General features: G+C 40.3%; 1 protein-coding gene across 2 annotated transcripts; it reads left to right on the forward strand.

Moving 5' to 3' along the window:
- The first annotated feature begins 4,520 nt into the window (after positions 1–4,520).
- On the forward strand, positions 4,521–13,731 carry LOC136719236 (3-oxo-5-alpha-steroid 4-dehydrogenase 2). 2 transcript variants are annotated; one of them, XM_066697095.1, is made up of 5 exons: positions 4,521–5,135; positions 11,210–11,373; positions 11,550–11,651; positions 12,245–12,395; positions 12,852–13,731. In XM_066697095.1, the coding sequence occupies exons 1-5, from the start codon at positions 4,810–4,812 to the stop codon at positions 12,916–12,918; spliced, it is 810 nt and encodes a 269-aa protein (XP_066553192.1). In that variant the 5' UTR covers positions 4,521–4,809; the 3' UTR covers positions 12,919–13,731. The 2 variants fall into 2 exon arrangements, with proteins under 2 accessions (XP_066553192.1, XP_066553193.1); XM_066697096.1 differs by lacking the exon at positions 4,521–5,135 and adding an exon at positions 7,775–9,784.
- The last annotated feature ends 86 nt before the right edge of the window (positions 13,732–13,817 follow it).

Below are 13,817 nucleotides of genomic sequence, written 5' to 3' on the forward strand. Positions count from 1 at the left end.
TTGATGTCAAGGTACTGTAGATTGAACAACGGGCCATTAATGGAATTCTCAGCTTTACAGATATTACTGGTTGTCAGGGCAAGTTGTAAAATATGGATCATCTGAGCCAAAGCATCTGCACCTAAATTTGTTTTGCACTGCAGATGTGCGCCCATCAAGGTCCCTCATACAATTGTGAGTTTTCTCATAGCTGTGTAATTTAAAAATGGGGCTTTGCTTTCCACGAAATATAGATATACAGTGAGGGAAAAAAGTATTTGATCCCCTGCTGATTTTGTACGTTTGCCCACTGACAAAGAAATGATCAGTCTATAATTTTAATGGTAGGTGTATTTTAACAGTGAGAGACAGAATAACAACAAAAAAATCCAGAAAAACGCATTTCAAAAGTTATAAATTGATTTGCATGTTAATGAGGGAAATAAGTATTTGACCCTTTCGACTTAGTACTTGGTGGCAAAACCCTTGTTGGCAATCACAGAGGTCAGACGTTTCTTGTAGTTGGCCACCAGGTTTGCACACATCTCAGGAGGGATTTTGTCCCACTCCTCTTTGCAGATCCTCTCCAAGTCATTAAGGTTTCGAGGCTGATGTTTGGCAACTCGAACCTTCAGCTCCCTCCACAGATTTTCTATGGGATTAAGGTCTGGAGACTGGCTAGGCCACTCCAGGACCTTAATGTGCTTCTTCTTGAGCCACTCCTTTGTTGCCTTGGCTGTGTGTTTTGGGTCATTGTCATGCTGCAATACCCATCCACGACCCATTTTCAATGCCCTGGCTGAGGGAAGGAGGTTCTCACCCAAGATTTGACGGTACATGGCCCCGTCCATCGTCCCTTTGATGCGGTGCAGTTGTCCTGTCCCCTTAGCAGAAAAAAAACCCCAAAGCATAATGTTTCCACCTCCATGTTTGACGGTGGGGATGGTGTTCTTGGGGTCATTCCTCCTCCTCCAAACACGGCGAGTTGAGTTGATGCCAAAGAGCTCGATTTTGGTCTCATCTGACCACAACACTTTCACCCAGTTCTCCTCTGAATCATTCAGATGTTCATTGGCAAACTTCAGACGGGCCTGTACATGTGCTTTCTTGAGCAGGGGGACCTTGCGGGCGCTGCAGGATTTCAGTCCTTCACGGCGTAGTGTGTTACCAATTGTTTTCTTGGTGACTATGGTCCCAGCTGCCTTGAGATCATTAACAAGATCCTCCCGTGTAGTTCTGGGCTGATTCCTCACCGTTCTCATGATCATTGAAACTCCACGAGGTGAGATCTTGCATGGAGCCCCAGACCGAGGGAGACTGACAGTTATTTTGTGTTTTTTCCATTTGCGAATAATCGCACCAACTGTTGTCACCTTCTCACCAAGCTGCTTGGCGATGGTCTTGTAGCCCATTCCAGCCTTGTGTAGGTCTATAATCTTGTCCCTGACATCCTTGGACAGCTCTTTGGTCTTGGCCGTGGTGGAAAGTTTGGAATCTGATTGATTGATTGCTTCTGTGGACAGGTGTCTTTTATACAGGTAACGAGCTGAGATTAGGAGCTCTCCCTTTAAGAGAGTGCTCCTAATCTCAGCTCGTTACCTGTATAAAAGACACCTGGGAGCCAGAAATCTTGCTGATTGATAGGGGATCAAATACTTATTTGCCTCATTTACATGCAAATCAATTTATAACTTTTTTGAAATGCATTTTTCTGGATTTTTTTGTTGTTATTCTGTCTCTCAGTGTTGTCAGTAGTTTATAGAATAAAACACAAATGTTCATTTTACCCAAACACATACCTATAAATAGTAAAACCAGGGAAACTGATCATTTTCAATTTTTTTCCAAAGCTGACAATGGGGGATTTGTGTTTTTCCGATAGGGGAATTTTGAGTGTTGTGTTTGGCAACTGTGAGTGGAAAGGCTAGTCAAGACAGAAATCCTGGAATGTTCTTATTGTATACAATGTCCACTACAAAGTATCTTCAAATTATAAAACATTAATATTATTATTCATCCTAAAATATTTTAAATTGGATTTGTTTAATCTTGACCACATCCATTACTATTATTTATGTATTTGGACAGAGCTGGTCACAATGTTTACTGCTTTAGCACAGACTTCTACATTGCATGCTGACTGAGCAGCATATACAGTATACACTTTATTACCACAAATACTGGGGAAATCAAATGCCAAAGACTGATCACATTGAAGCAAAAGCAAATCACTATGGTTATAATATGGTATATGGTCACCTTGTGCATCATTGACTGATGAAATTAATTTAAGGAGTACTCTGATTTTACTCCTATAAAAAAAGTGCATAATAACCTTTGTTTTTTGCTCCTAGTGCTGGTCAAACTAAATCCTCAGCAGTGATTGTTGAAGTGTTTTTCACTGGATCAAAACAAACATACTAAAGACAAGCTGATGGACACTTCTGATGATGAGGTAATACTTAAGCAATGCTTCCAAAATCTCAATTTCAGTGCTTAGATCATTTACAGTTACAACCTTGATGATATTAACCTTTTTGTAAGTTATATAATAGCTAGTCATGGACACTGACATGAGCCATCAAAAGCCACAAGTTTCGCAGAGGGCAGAGTTGCAATTCAGGATTGTGTAACAAAGCTCGTTGTGTACATGAGTTCGTTACGGTGACGCAATCCCTCTCAATTCAATGCAGGGTGTAAATCTCCCGTGTCAGACTGGTATTTTGGCCTAGCCTTATTGTCGCTCTACTTGGATGGAGCTGTGTGGCGTGTTTCGAATCCGAGCAGGACCTCCGTCCTGCACATGCAACAACAACTCTCCAAATCTCTCTGTAATTTCAAGAATGTGCACATGTTGTCCACATGATGTCCAATACCAATTCCTCATCTCTCCCTACATTCCCTCCAGGCCATTCCACTCCCCTTCCTCCAAAGAGGCTCATTTTCATCTGGCTACTTTGTGGTGGAAGGAACTTCCCACTGATGTCAGGACAGCATATTCCCTGAGCACCTTCCGGTGATTTCACAATACAGATCTGTTCCAACGTTACTCTAAATTTTGCAGCTCCCCTCTCTTAAGCTCATACAGTGGGGAAAAAAGTATTTGATCCCCTGCTGATTTTGTACGTTTGCCCACTGACAAATAAATGATCCGTCTATAATTTTAATGGTAGGTGTATTTTAACAGTGAGAGACAGAATAACAGCAAATAAATCCAGAAAAACGCATTTCTTAAAATGATAGACTGATCATTTCTTTGTCAGTGGGCAAATGTACAAAATCAGCAGGGGATCAAATACTTTTTTCCCCCACTGTACCTAGGAATTCACTGCATCCTGTCTGCACTTGTTATTTATTTGAACTTGGATGTCTGATGTGTATTATATATTTTGTGTGTGTGGTATTTCAATTTTAACTTCTGCACTTCCGCCTGTCATTCATAACTGTACAATAACTTGTTTTTCTTATTAAAAGTTGAATTCCTGCACCAGATCTCCGCGACGATTCCAAAACTCCAGGTCATGCTTGTTCACATCTGATGGCACAGCTGTCTCGCACGGCTTACTTGTTGGCGATCTTTGCACCAGATAGCACTGTTGCACTGATGCTCATCAAGGTCATTGGGAAAATACAAACAAGATAAGCACCAGAACCCTCACATTCCTTCTCAACAGAGCAGGATCTGATTGCCTCACATGAAAATATTGCAAAATGAAAAGACCACACAAGATGAATGTACTGGACTGCTAGTTGTGGGAGAGTCATATGCAATATGTGACCCGTTGTGGCTACTACCTCATTGGAATGCTTTGCTCATTCATAAACAGTGAAATGAGTATTGTAGGTAACTATGTTTATATGAATTATTGTGAAACACTACACCTGTGTCATTTTTACTAGTGGTTTAGCTGGTTTGGCTTCATCCTCGGCTATAAAAGAGTCAATGTGTTTGTAGCACGGAGGTGGAAGGTCTGTCTTGTCTTAAGATCAGGTGTGGGGTGAATCCTCGTAGATTTTTTGCATTTGTATTCTGAGTTGTTATACACAGTTATTTTCTGATAATTAAACAAATATCTAGTCATGTGCTAATAACCTTTTTTGTTGGCTCTGGAAAAATTAGTGCTTTGGGTCAAATGCAATTTTGGATTTACAAATGAACCTTTCTCCTGAACTTGTGACTCTCCTTGCTTGTGACTTCTCTCCTGTGTTACTTTGTGACACAGAACATGAATCGGATATGAGTAAGGGCGAATGCGTTTAGTTTATCTTTGTAGATTATGTTAGGCTGATGAAGAGAAAAGCTGTAATGATAAGAAGTTGACCACAGAAAATGATTGGACATTCATTGGTAATGAATGGGCGCAGTGTGGAGTAGAGGTCAGGGCTCTGGACACGCTGGAGGCTTGTGGGTTCAGTCACAGTTGGGGGATTCTCCTTCTTGAGCAAGGTACTTTACATGGCTTGCACCAATAAAAACACAGCTGTAGAAATGACTAATGTTTGTAAAAACATAATGTGGTATATTTAGAATTGTATGTGACCCTGGATTTCCTTAGAAATGTAATAATGTATTATACTCAAAGAAATATCTGTCTACAAAAATATTTATAGCAAATGTGTAATTATACCAAGGAAAGTCATTAGGGGTTGCACAGCTGATAAGTATATGCTAAAGTGGATACTCTTGCACTAGAAATACTGAACCAAAACATTCGACTTGCGAAGCCTTCTCAGGTTACTTCACTGGATTACTATTTTGACTATGAAAAAGAGACAGGGAGGAGTTTGCATTCTGCGTGACTTTACTTTCAGTAGGACAGCACCTTTCACATGAGCTGGGAACTGCTGCACAGGGCTTATTGTACTGCCGATCAGGATACAATGCAGTGCCACGTGGATCTGATGCAGTGGCTGAACTGGGTGTTTATCTTGGCAGGGGTTGCTTATTTCTTCAGGCAGAGTTTTGCTCACACTCCTTACGGGCGCTATGTTGAAGGCACAGAAAGCTGCTGGATGGTGCCCGCTAAAGCTGCCTGGTTCATCCAAGAGGTGCCATCCTTCCTTGCGCCTGCAGGTTTGTGCTACTTTTGCAATGGGAAGTCCAGCATCGGGAGGAATCTGCTTCTAGGGACATTCTGCTTCCACTACATCCAAAGGTAACGATTTGCATTCGGCAGGGTGAGCTTAGTGGCAGACCAGATGTGTGTAGCTCAGGAATGCAGCATGTAGCCCGCTTCTGCACACCTGACAAACACATCCAGGGCAGATTGTTTGCACACTATGTAGTCACTTTTAAGTTAATCATCTTCTTTTAAAAATAAAATGGACATGGAAGGTCCTTAACAGGGAATCATAAGCAGTAACCCACTCCACAATCATTGCCTGCATAAAGTATGAATTAGCTTTATTAAGGTTAAGCAGAGACCTGAATTAATTTGGTAAAAAAACAGTAAAAACTAAAACATCTATTTTGACATTTTGCATTCACTGATTATCAACTTTATATTACTTAAGACTAAATTATGACAGTTTGTTCCTTGATTGCTGTACAAGATAGGCAGCCATATTTAAAACATTTACATCCACTGTGTCAGTTTATGATAACATTTACTAATAACGTTATGAAGTACTTTATTCACCATAAAATGTATTGCAGTCATTTTTAAATTAAAAATAAAAATAAAAACATGCCCACTTTCACAAGACTAAACAAGACTGATACACAAGCCCTGTCTAGCTTCCCGGAAGTGCTTATTCTTTTTTGTGACACCCCCTACTCTGTATATTCGACTACAACCCCCTCTTATTGCAACACACAGGAGAAGAATCCATGGATTTAATTACAATGTTCTCAATTCAAATTAACCAATTTGTGGTATAAGGCTTCAGGAGGGGTGCAGCATGGTTTAATTAAATAGTTGTGTTTGATCTGTTCTTCTTGCAATGTGTCCAGACCACTGCCATTGTAACATTTTCACTCTTTCAATGTCACATATTTTGTTTTGTTTTCGGATCCATTAATATATTTTTCTCTTTGTTATTCCAAGCATTGGTCTATGCTGCTTCGTGTTGTCCGCAGTTTCCGTATCATTTTTGCATTAAGTGACCAGGTGTCACAGCTATAAGTGAGCACTGGTAGTAAGCATTGATCAAATATTTTTGTCTTCAGGCAAGTGGGTAAATTTCCTTTCAACAGTTGTTTCTTCCAAACGCACTCCATCCCATTTTTACTCTTCTTTTTACTTCTTCTATAATTTATTCATCTACACTGATTTTATGTCCAAGGCAGAAATAACTTTTGACTTCTTTGAGTATCCGTTGATCCACTTTTTTAGATTTCAAAAGCTGTGAAACATGACTTCTGTTTTGTTTTAGGTGTTTTTGCGAATAAAGGCACAATATTTTTAAGTTACCTGAATTTAGAAATTGCATATGATCCATTGTGTTATATCCACTTTTGAATCCTGTTTGTTCTCTTGGTTGGGGGTAAGTCTTGAAGGAGATGAGTTACTATCTTTGTAAATACTTTGTGATGAAAACGAATGGGCCTGTAGCACTTCAGATCTTTGTCTCCTTTTTTGTAAAGCAGAATAATGGTTGCATTGTTCCAATTATCCATTTTTCCATTTGATATTTATTCTCTTTGACACTTTGTGAAAAGTTTTGCCAGAATCTTCTCTATTTCTCCTCCAGCTTCCTTTGGCATGAACTGTGAATCCATCATCTCCAGTTGCTTTTCCATTTTTAATCTTCTACATGGCATAGCCTACTTCTTCCAGAATCACATCTGGTGTTTTACAAATTTACAAATTACAAATTTAAACAAATTCAATACTGGAAGCGACGAGAGAGTAGTTCGGTACAGAACTAATCTCAATGACAATGCAGGCCCGTAGCCAGCCTGGTGGAAGGTTTTTTTTAGTTTTTTTTTAAGTGGACCTTTTTGCAGTTTTTCCCCTCATTTTGTATTTAATTATGAGGTTCAAATACTTCCTTTTGGTTACTTTTTATGCACTAATTTGTGCTGGATTTGTGCTGGTATCTTAATGAGCACGCTCTTTGATGCACCGAAAATATTTACTACAATGTTGTCAAATTGCTTACCAAGATCATGTACCACCTTTTTCAGTCCAAACACACGCACACACGCACGCGCACACACACAGACACACACACGTGAATGGAGCGCCGACACAGAGGAACACACTTCACACATATTCAGGGTAAAAACCTTCTTAATCCTCACTGTAGCTAGCTAGTTCCACTGGACGGATAATGGTCAGAATTTACTGTGTTCTTCCTTGACCCATGCTACACCCCTCCACTGAGTTTTGTGAAAATCGGTCTTGTAGTTTTTGCGTAATCCTGACAGACACAGACACGCACGAGTAAAAACATTAGCTACCTTCTGCTCCTGTGGGGTTGACGACTGTTATCTAGCACGTAGCTAGCGTTAGCTATCTCAACTGTTAGATTAGGTAGTAAATATAACAACCTTACCCTGTTTGGCAGTGTTTTTGAACATACGTTCAATATTCTGTGACAATGACGCTGCTGCCTGCTTTCTCTTCCGTCTCTCCTGCTCTTTTCGCTCCATACTCACTATCCAGCTGGATGTCGTTGGCCTCACAGATTTTGCTATGAGTGCATAACGTCAGTTGCTGCGCACAGGTCCGGCCCGACCAATTTGGTGCCCTAGGCAAGATTTTAACTGGTGCCCCCTGCATCACAGTCAGTTCCACCACAGATCATTGTGTTCATACACTCACACAGACTGCATAGCTTTATGTCTTTGAGATTTTCTTTATTTTAGAAACAAAAACCCCACACAAACAATATAAAAACAGTGTTAAAGAAACAAGTGACATAAAATTAATTATAAATACAGTATAAAAAAAGTATTGCACGAAAATACGATATTACATACACTTTAGTGCAATATGCATAATGTAGCAATGTTCTACAGCAGGGTAATCAATTATTTTGTGTCAGGGTCCAAATTTCTTGGTCAAGGTATAGTCAAGGTCCAGACATGGACTAAATCTGTGAATTAGTAATATACCCCGTTGCTTATATTTAGTACATTCATTTCACAAAGTACAACAATAAAATGGTTAATTAAATGTATATATTTGTATTAAAACGGTTTCAGACCACTTTGAAGATTATTGTAGTCATATAGATAAACAATAGAAACTTTCAAGCATTTTGTGTCTTATTAGATTCAAGTCTGTACCATTTCCCTTTGTCCCACTGTGCACTGCACAAAATTAGTGTTGAAAAATGAGGGCGAAGACGATTGAGTAATTCAGGGAGGGGGGTCTGGGGGTCCCCCAGAAGATTTGCACGTTTTAGCTGCTTATGTATAGAAATCAGGAAAACCCAATAGCTGTGTTTGGGTTGTGTTTTTGACAGGACAAAGTGCCGCTGTTGCCCAGTGCAGAGAGAGCAGAGACGCCGGGCAGGGAATCACCTCACTGACTGACTGACTAGCAGCAGCTCTATACAGGACATCCCATATTAACACATCACATCCTATTGGATAATAAGCAGGAATTGCTGTGACTTGGTTCCACACAATAACAAGCACTGAGTGCAACAAACCTCCGTAACAATACATTAATATTAAAAAATCTTCACTCATCCGGGCGCCCCTATGGATGGACGGCGCCCCTAGCATTTGCCTGTTCATCCTATAGGGCCTGGATGCGCATGTAATACTCCTGTAAAGCATGATCACAGTTATGTGGTCAAATATCGAGTGACACCGTGGGAATTGCAAGAGAATTTGGAACTAGCACATCACAACATGACAACGACCAAGAGTCAAGAGAACTGAAGAAGAACATAAATAAAATGCATGTACACGGAGCTGAAGACGTAAGAAATTGCAGCCTATTAAAAAAAATGGCAGCATAAAAAATGCAAAACAGTGCCTCCGAATAGAATCAAATCATTGCCCTGAAAAGTGCAGAACAATCATAAACCTATGCTTATCAATAGAGTGGAAGAATTCCAGAAAAACCTATATAGTAGTGATGACAGGAATAAAGAAGTTAAATACATACACACACAAGCAAAAGTGTTGAATCTCCCAATAGCATTCATATGGAAGCCCATTTTCGACACGAAAACATGAGCCCGTTTCCTTTTGCTTGTGCTCAATTTTAGATCATAATTATGACTCAGTATCTGATCATTACGCTTTAAAATCTCATAATTACGACTTAGTATCTCATAATTATGATTACGGCACTTCGTGTTCTGTAATTGATCATTATTAGTATTATTATTCAGGCAGCAGACTTTTGATTCGGATGCGCTAGGTCCACCTGCGCACGGCGCGCTACCTGGCGGGACCCTTCCCATAACCCCCCGCTGCCGCCCGGCCCTGCCAGGCTGGGAAGGTGAGTTTCCTCAGGACCGGGCGGCTGCGTGTGTGAGAGGGGGAAACTGTGCTGCACACTTCCTCTGCACCGCCTGTAGCAACTATCCGTCTTTGCCCCATGAACAGTTGACTCGCAGTCACCATGTTGTCCTGCAAAGCCCTGTCTGTTACCTATAGCTGTATGCTGACTGCGGGGGCCGTCGTGTTAAGCTACAGACAGAGGTCGAGACAGACCCCTTACGGGCGCTATGTCCGGCACTTTGGGGCTTGGAAACCGGTGCCGGCGAAACTGGCTTGGCTGGTGCAGGAGCTGCCGTCGTTTTTCGTGCCGCTGCTGCTGTGGGCCACCGCGGGCGAGACCAGCGTGATAGGCAGGACCCTCCTGCTGGCGCTCTTCTGTGGACACTATTTCCAAAGGTACGGGCATGGGGGCCGTTATATACAGATGCATGCGGGTAGTGCACGACAGAGGGACGGGTATTAGCATTGATGTGTGTGCGTGTGTTTCTTTAAATAGCTGCATAGTGTCCCCTTCAAATATTCACTTTCAAAATGGACAGGTGGGGTGGGTGATTTTCTTTTAAATATTGAAACTGATGGGTTTTAAAACGGTGGTTCTCTGCTGGTTTGTGTTCCAACTGAGCTCTCCATGACTTAATTGCTCCCTTCATTGAACTCCTGTCCTCAATCGGAGCCTTTTGAAAGGTCAGATGTAAGTAAATTACTTCAATGAAGGGCTCGATTAAGTAATGGAGAGCTGTACAGTATTACAGTATAGTAGGAAGTCCTCCAGGACCAGGGTTAAGGGAGACTGGTTTAAAAGGTGTAAGTGGATAATCATTGGGATACACTCTGGATTTGTAAGAAGAGAAGAGATTAGGGTTCAAAAGAAAGAAATCTTGCAGTATTTCTTTTCTACTATGCTGGAGTTTACCTGGATTTTTAACTTGTCTGGTGCCGTGCCGGCCCTTTATAGGAAACTTGAATGGTCGTCAACATCTGTATGAGTCACTACTGTAAAAACTATTCAGAGAAGAATCACTTTTTACTGTCTACTGTCTTCCTAGTAAACCCTTTTAGAAAGTCATTAAGTACCCTGATGTGAGTTACTCTCTATACAGTATAAATACTGGTAAACCACAGCATGGATATTTCACAATTCTCACTTTCCTCCCACAACACGTGTCACAACTGCCTTAGTAAATATCGAGGCACTACAAGGTATCCTTTTGGTGTTGTGCAATAATCTGAAATAGCTGTGGTAGCCTCTTCGCCACAGAGAAATAAAATGCAATCCAGTCCATCTAAAGTAGATATCCAGCTTTATTACAAATGTAAACTTCCTGATCAGCGAAAGTAAAGTGCACAAAACATTTCTTAAATCACTCTCGATGGGTCGACCTTCCTACTGAGGTCAGGACCACACAGTCCCTGACCACCGTCCCCACCAGATACTCAAGCCACATCTGTTCAGTTATACAGCAGCCACCTAATCTCCTGGGCTGCTCTGCACATCTCCTCCTGTCTGCACTTGTTAGCTCATTGTACTAGGATGTGTGCTCATTGTATTACTGCACTTTGTAATGCTTCTTATGTAAACTGTAAATCGTCCTAGGTAAGGGTGTCTACTAAGAAATACCACTTTTAACAGCCTAACACAAAACCAAAACAAAATAACATTAAATAAATCAAATCAAACCCACAAATCTTTAAAGCATACAATCACTGGATGAATGATGTTGAATAGTTTAATGACTGATAAAATGCACCTTTTTAAAATGCTTCTGCAGATCGTGCTGGTCTGTATTTTCCATATTCTATTCTTATGTTTGTCCCCGACAGGTCCTTCATCTACGCTTTGTTAACCAAAGGTCGCCCTTCTCCTTTTTTCATTGTGGTGTCTGCTGTGATCTTCTGCACGGTCAACGGCCTGTTCCAGGGCTCGTACATGCTGTTCTGCGCGCAGTATGACGAGGCCTGGCTCACTGACATTAGACTGATTCTGGGTTAGTATGTCATAGTTGGAGCAATACCTAATTTAAAACCTCTTGACGTTTAATTAAGGTAACAATCCACTGATTTAAACTGAATCTGTACAAAACATGAGCTGCATTTCTTTCACAGGGAGACTATGGGTGCAGAACATTTTCAAGATGGATGTTTCCCATGTTTTGTCTTTCAGGTTTAACTTTGTTTTTCCTGGGCATGGCCATTAATATCCACAGTGATCACATTCTGCGCAATTTGAGACAAACTGGGGAGGTCGTGTACAAGATTCCCAGAGGTAACATTCGCACCCTTTGGAGAGACCTGGAGAGAGTGGTCCGTGTGTTAAAGAAAAGCCACAGTTTTTCTTGTGTTTTGGCATTTCAGGAATGTTGTGGCTGCTTGTGGTTTCTCAAACTGTGACGCATTATGGATAGCTACTGAATGTGCTGAAAGTTTTTCCACTGTGCTTAAAGCCAACTTTGATCAATTCTTAATGCCTGTCATTTGCAAAGGTTGTAAGCTAGGGTGAAATGCCTAGAAGACACTGAGCATGAAATGCGCAGTTTTTCTCCCGTGAAGCAGGTAACTTGTCCTATCTAGTCAATCGGAGATCATTTGGAATGAAAACCTGCCAGCGGAACAAAGCATTTTGAATTATTTTATTATTACTTAATATTTTGATTTTTTTTTTTTTATGTGGATTTGATGGTGCAAGATGAAATGAACCAAATGTCCTACAGACAATTGTGTGCAGACCTGTTTTGGGAATCCACTCACTTGAAGTCACCTGACTCAACATTTTAATTTTTCTATAGTAAACGGTGCTTTTTGTGGAACATATTTTCCTCCAGCCGGCACAACCAAGCACTATCCTTTTTTTCTTTGCAGGTGGCTTGTTTGAATACGTCTCCGGTGCCAATTTCTTTGGGGAGATTATCGAGTGGTTTGGATATGCTATAGCAACCTGGTCTTTGCCAGCTTTTTCTTTTGCCTTCTTTACGATGTGCTCCATTGGACCCCGAGCCTTCCACCATCACAGGTAAAACATGTCCATAAAATGAAGAAAGCAAATTTTTGTAGGACATGAAATATTTAATCTACTGGATACATCTTGACTGACTGCACTTAATTGGCAGAGTTCCAATGTTCTGGACAATATCAGTTTCACGATTTACTGGATACCATTGCAGATCTCAGTGTTAACTAGTACATCTGAAGTTGCTTAATTACATCCTGGCAGAGTTAAATTACCAGGCCTTTTGTGTACTGTTGTTTTACATTACACAGAGCAATACAAATATTTTATAGAAATACCCATCTAATTACACAGACGGGGCATATTACAACTTATTACAAAACCTGCTAAAAATGATCTTGCACACGTTCCACCCCAGGATTATTATTTTTTAATATAAATGGAACCAAAACTAACCAAATGTAAATCACTACAACATTCACTCATGTGTGTTCTCTGGATTTTCTTCACATTTTGTAGGTTCTACCTCCAGAAATTTGAAGATTACCCAAGAGCGAGAAAAGCTCTAATACCATTCATCATTTAAGAAGACATCCAGAGCGCTCCATTGCACAGATGTTTATCACTTTCTTAAACATGACCATGTTAAACAAAGACTATTCATTTGGTTACAAACTCAGTGTTGTACATGGAGCGTGTAATTTATTTCACTTTTCCCTGCCAACAGTATGATTAGTGTAAACACTGTCCCTGTTGAGTTTGACCAAATGTCTTTTCTCTACCAAGAAGAATTGGGGGATCATACAAGGTTATAAGGGTTTCCTTTTGCGGAACATATTGCCGTTTCATTATTGCAATCCTTTTCTGTGAGGTTAAATGGCTGCTCAGGTGTTTCCTTTAATGTGTGAAGCCTCATCTCATTCTAATGCATTCCATCCTCTATTGTATATGTCCTCAGCTGGGGTGTCTTAATCCAACCTTCCAACACAATATTTGCATATCAGAACACGGGGAAGTTTACAATTAAGAGGAGCCCATTTGGATTATCTTGCTCTTATGAAGTAATTAAAGCACAAGCAGTCAATGACATGGCTGGATAGATTGAACCAGATTGTCACAGCTTTAGTTGTAAAGACTTGTCACCAGTTTTCTGTCCTGAATGCTCTTAAATTTGTTTCCATTTATTTTAAACTTTATATGCACACAAAAAACCTTGTTTCATAATATTGTTCATAAATTATCTATACCTTTTGTAGCCTTTGATTTGCTTTGCAGTCAGATACATTTCTGTTGTACCTTGTAATCGTTTGGTTGTACCCACATTCGAGTGATTCTGTAAAGCACATTTCCCCAATCTGTTTCTCTTTAAATAATAAAGTTTGCTCTTTTGAAATTACAACTCGGTGTCAATCAGTTACCGATTTCATTGGAAAGTCCAATTTAATCAAAAACCTCTTTCTGGATCAGAAGTATTTGATAAAACGA

Source organism: Amia ocellicauda, chromosome 23 (genome assembly GCF_036373705.1).
Source record: "Amia ocellicauda isolate fAmiCal2 chromosome 23, fAmiCal2.hap1, whole genome shotgun sequence".
Classification (NCBI taxonomy): domain Eukaryota; kingdom Metazoa; phylum Chordata; class Actinopteri; order Amiiformes; family Amiidae; genus Amia; species Amia ocellicauda.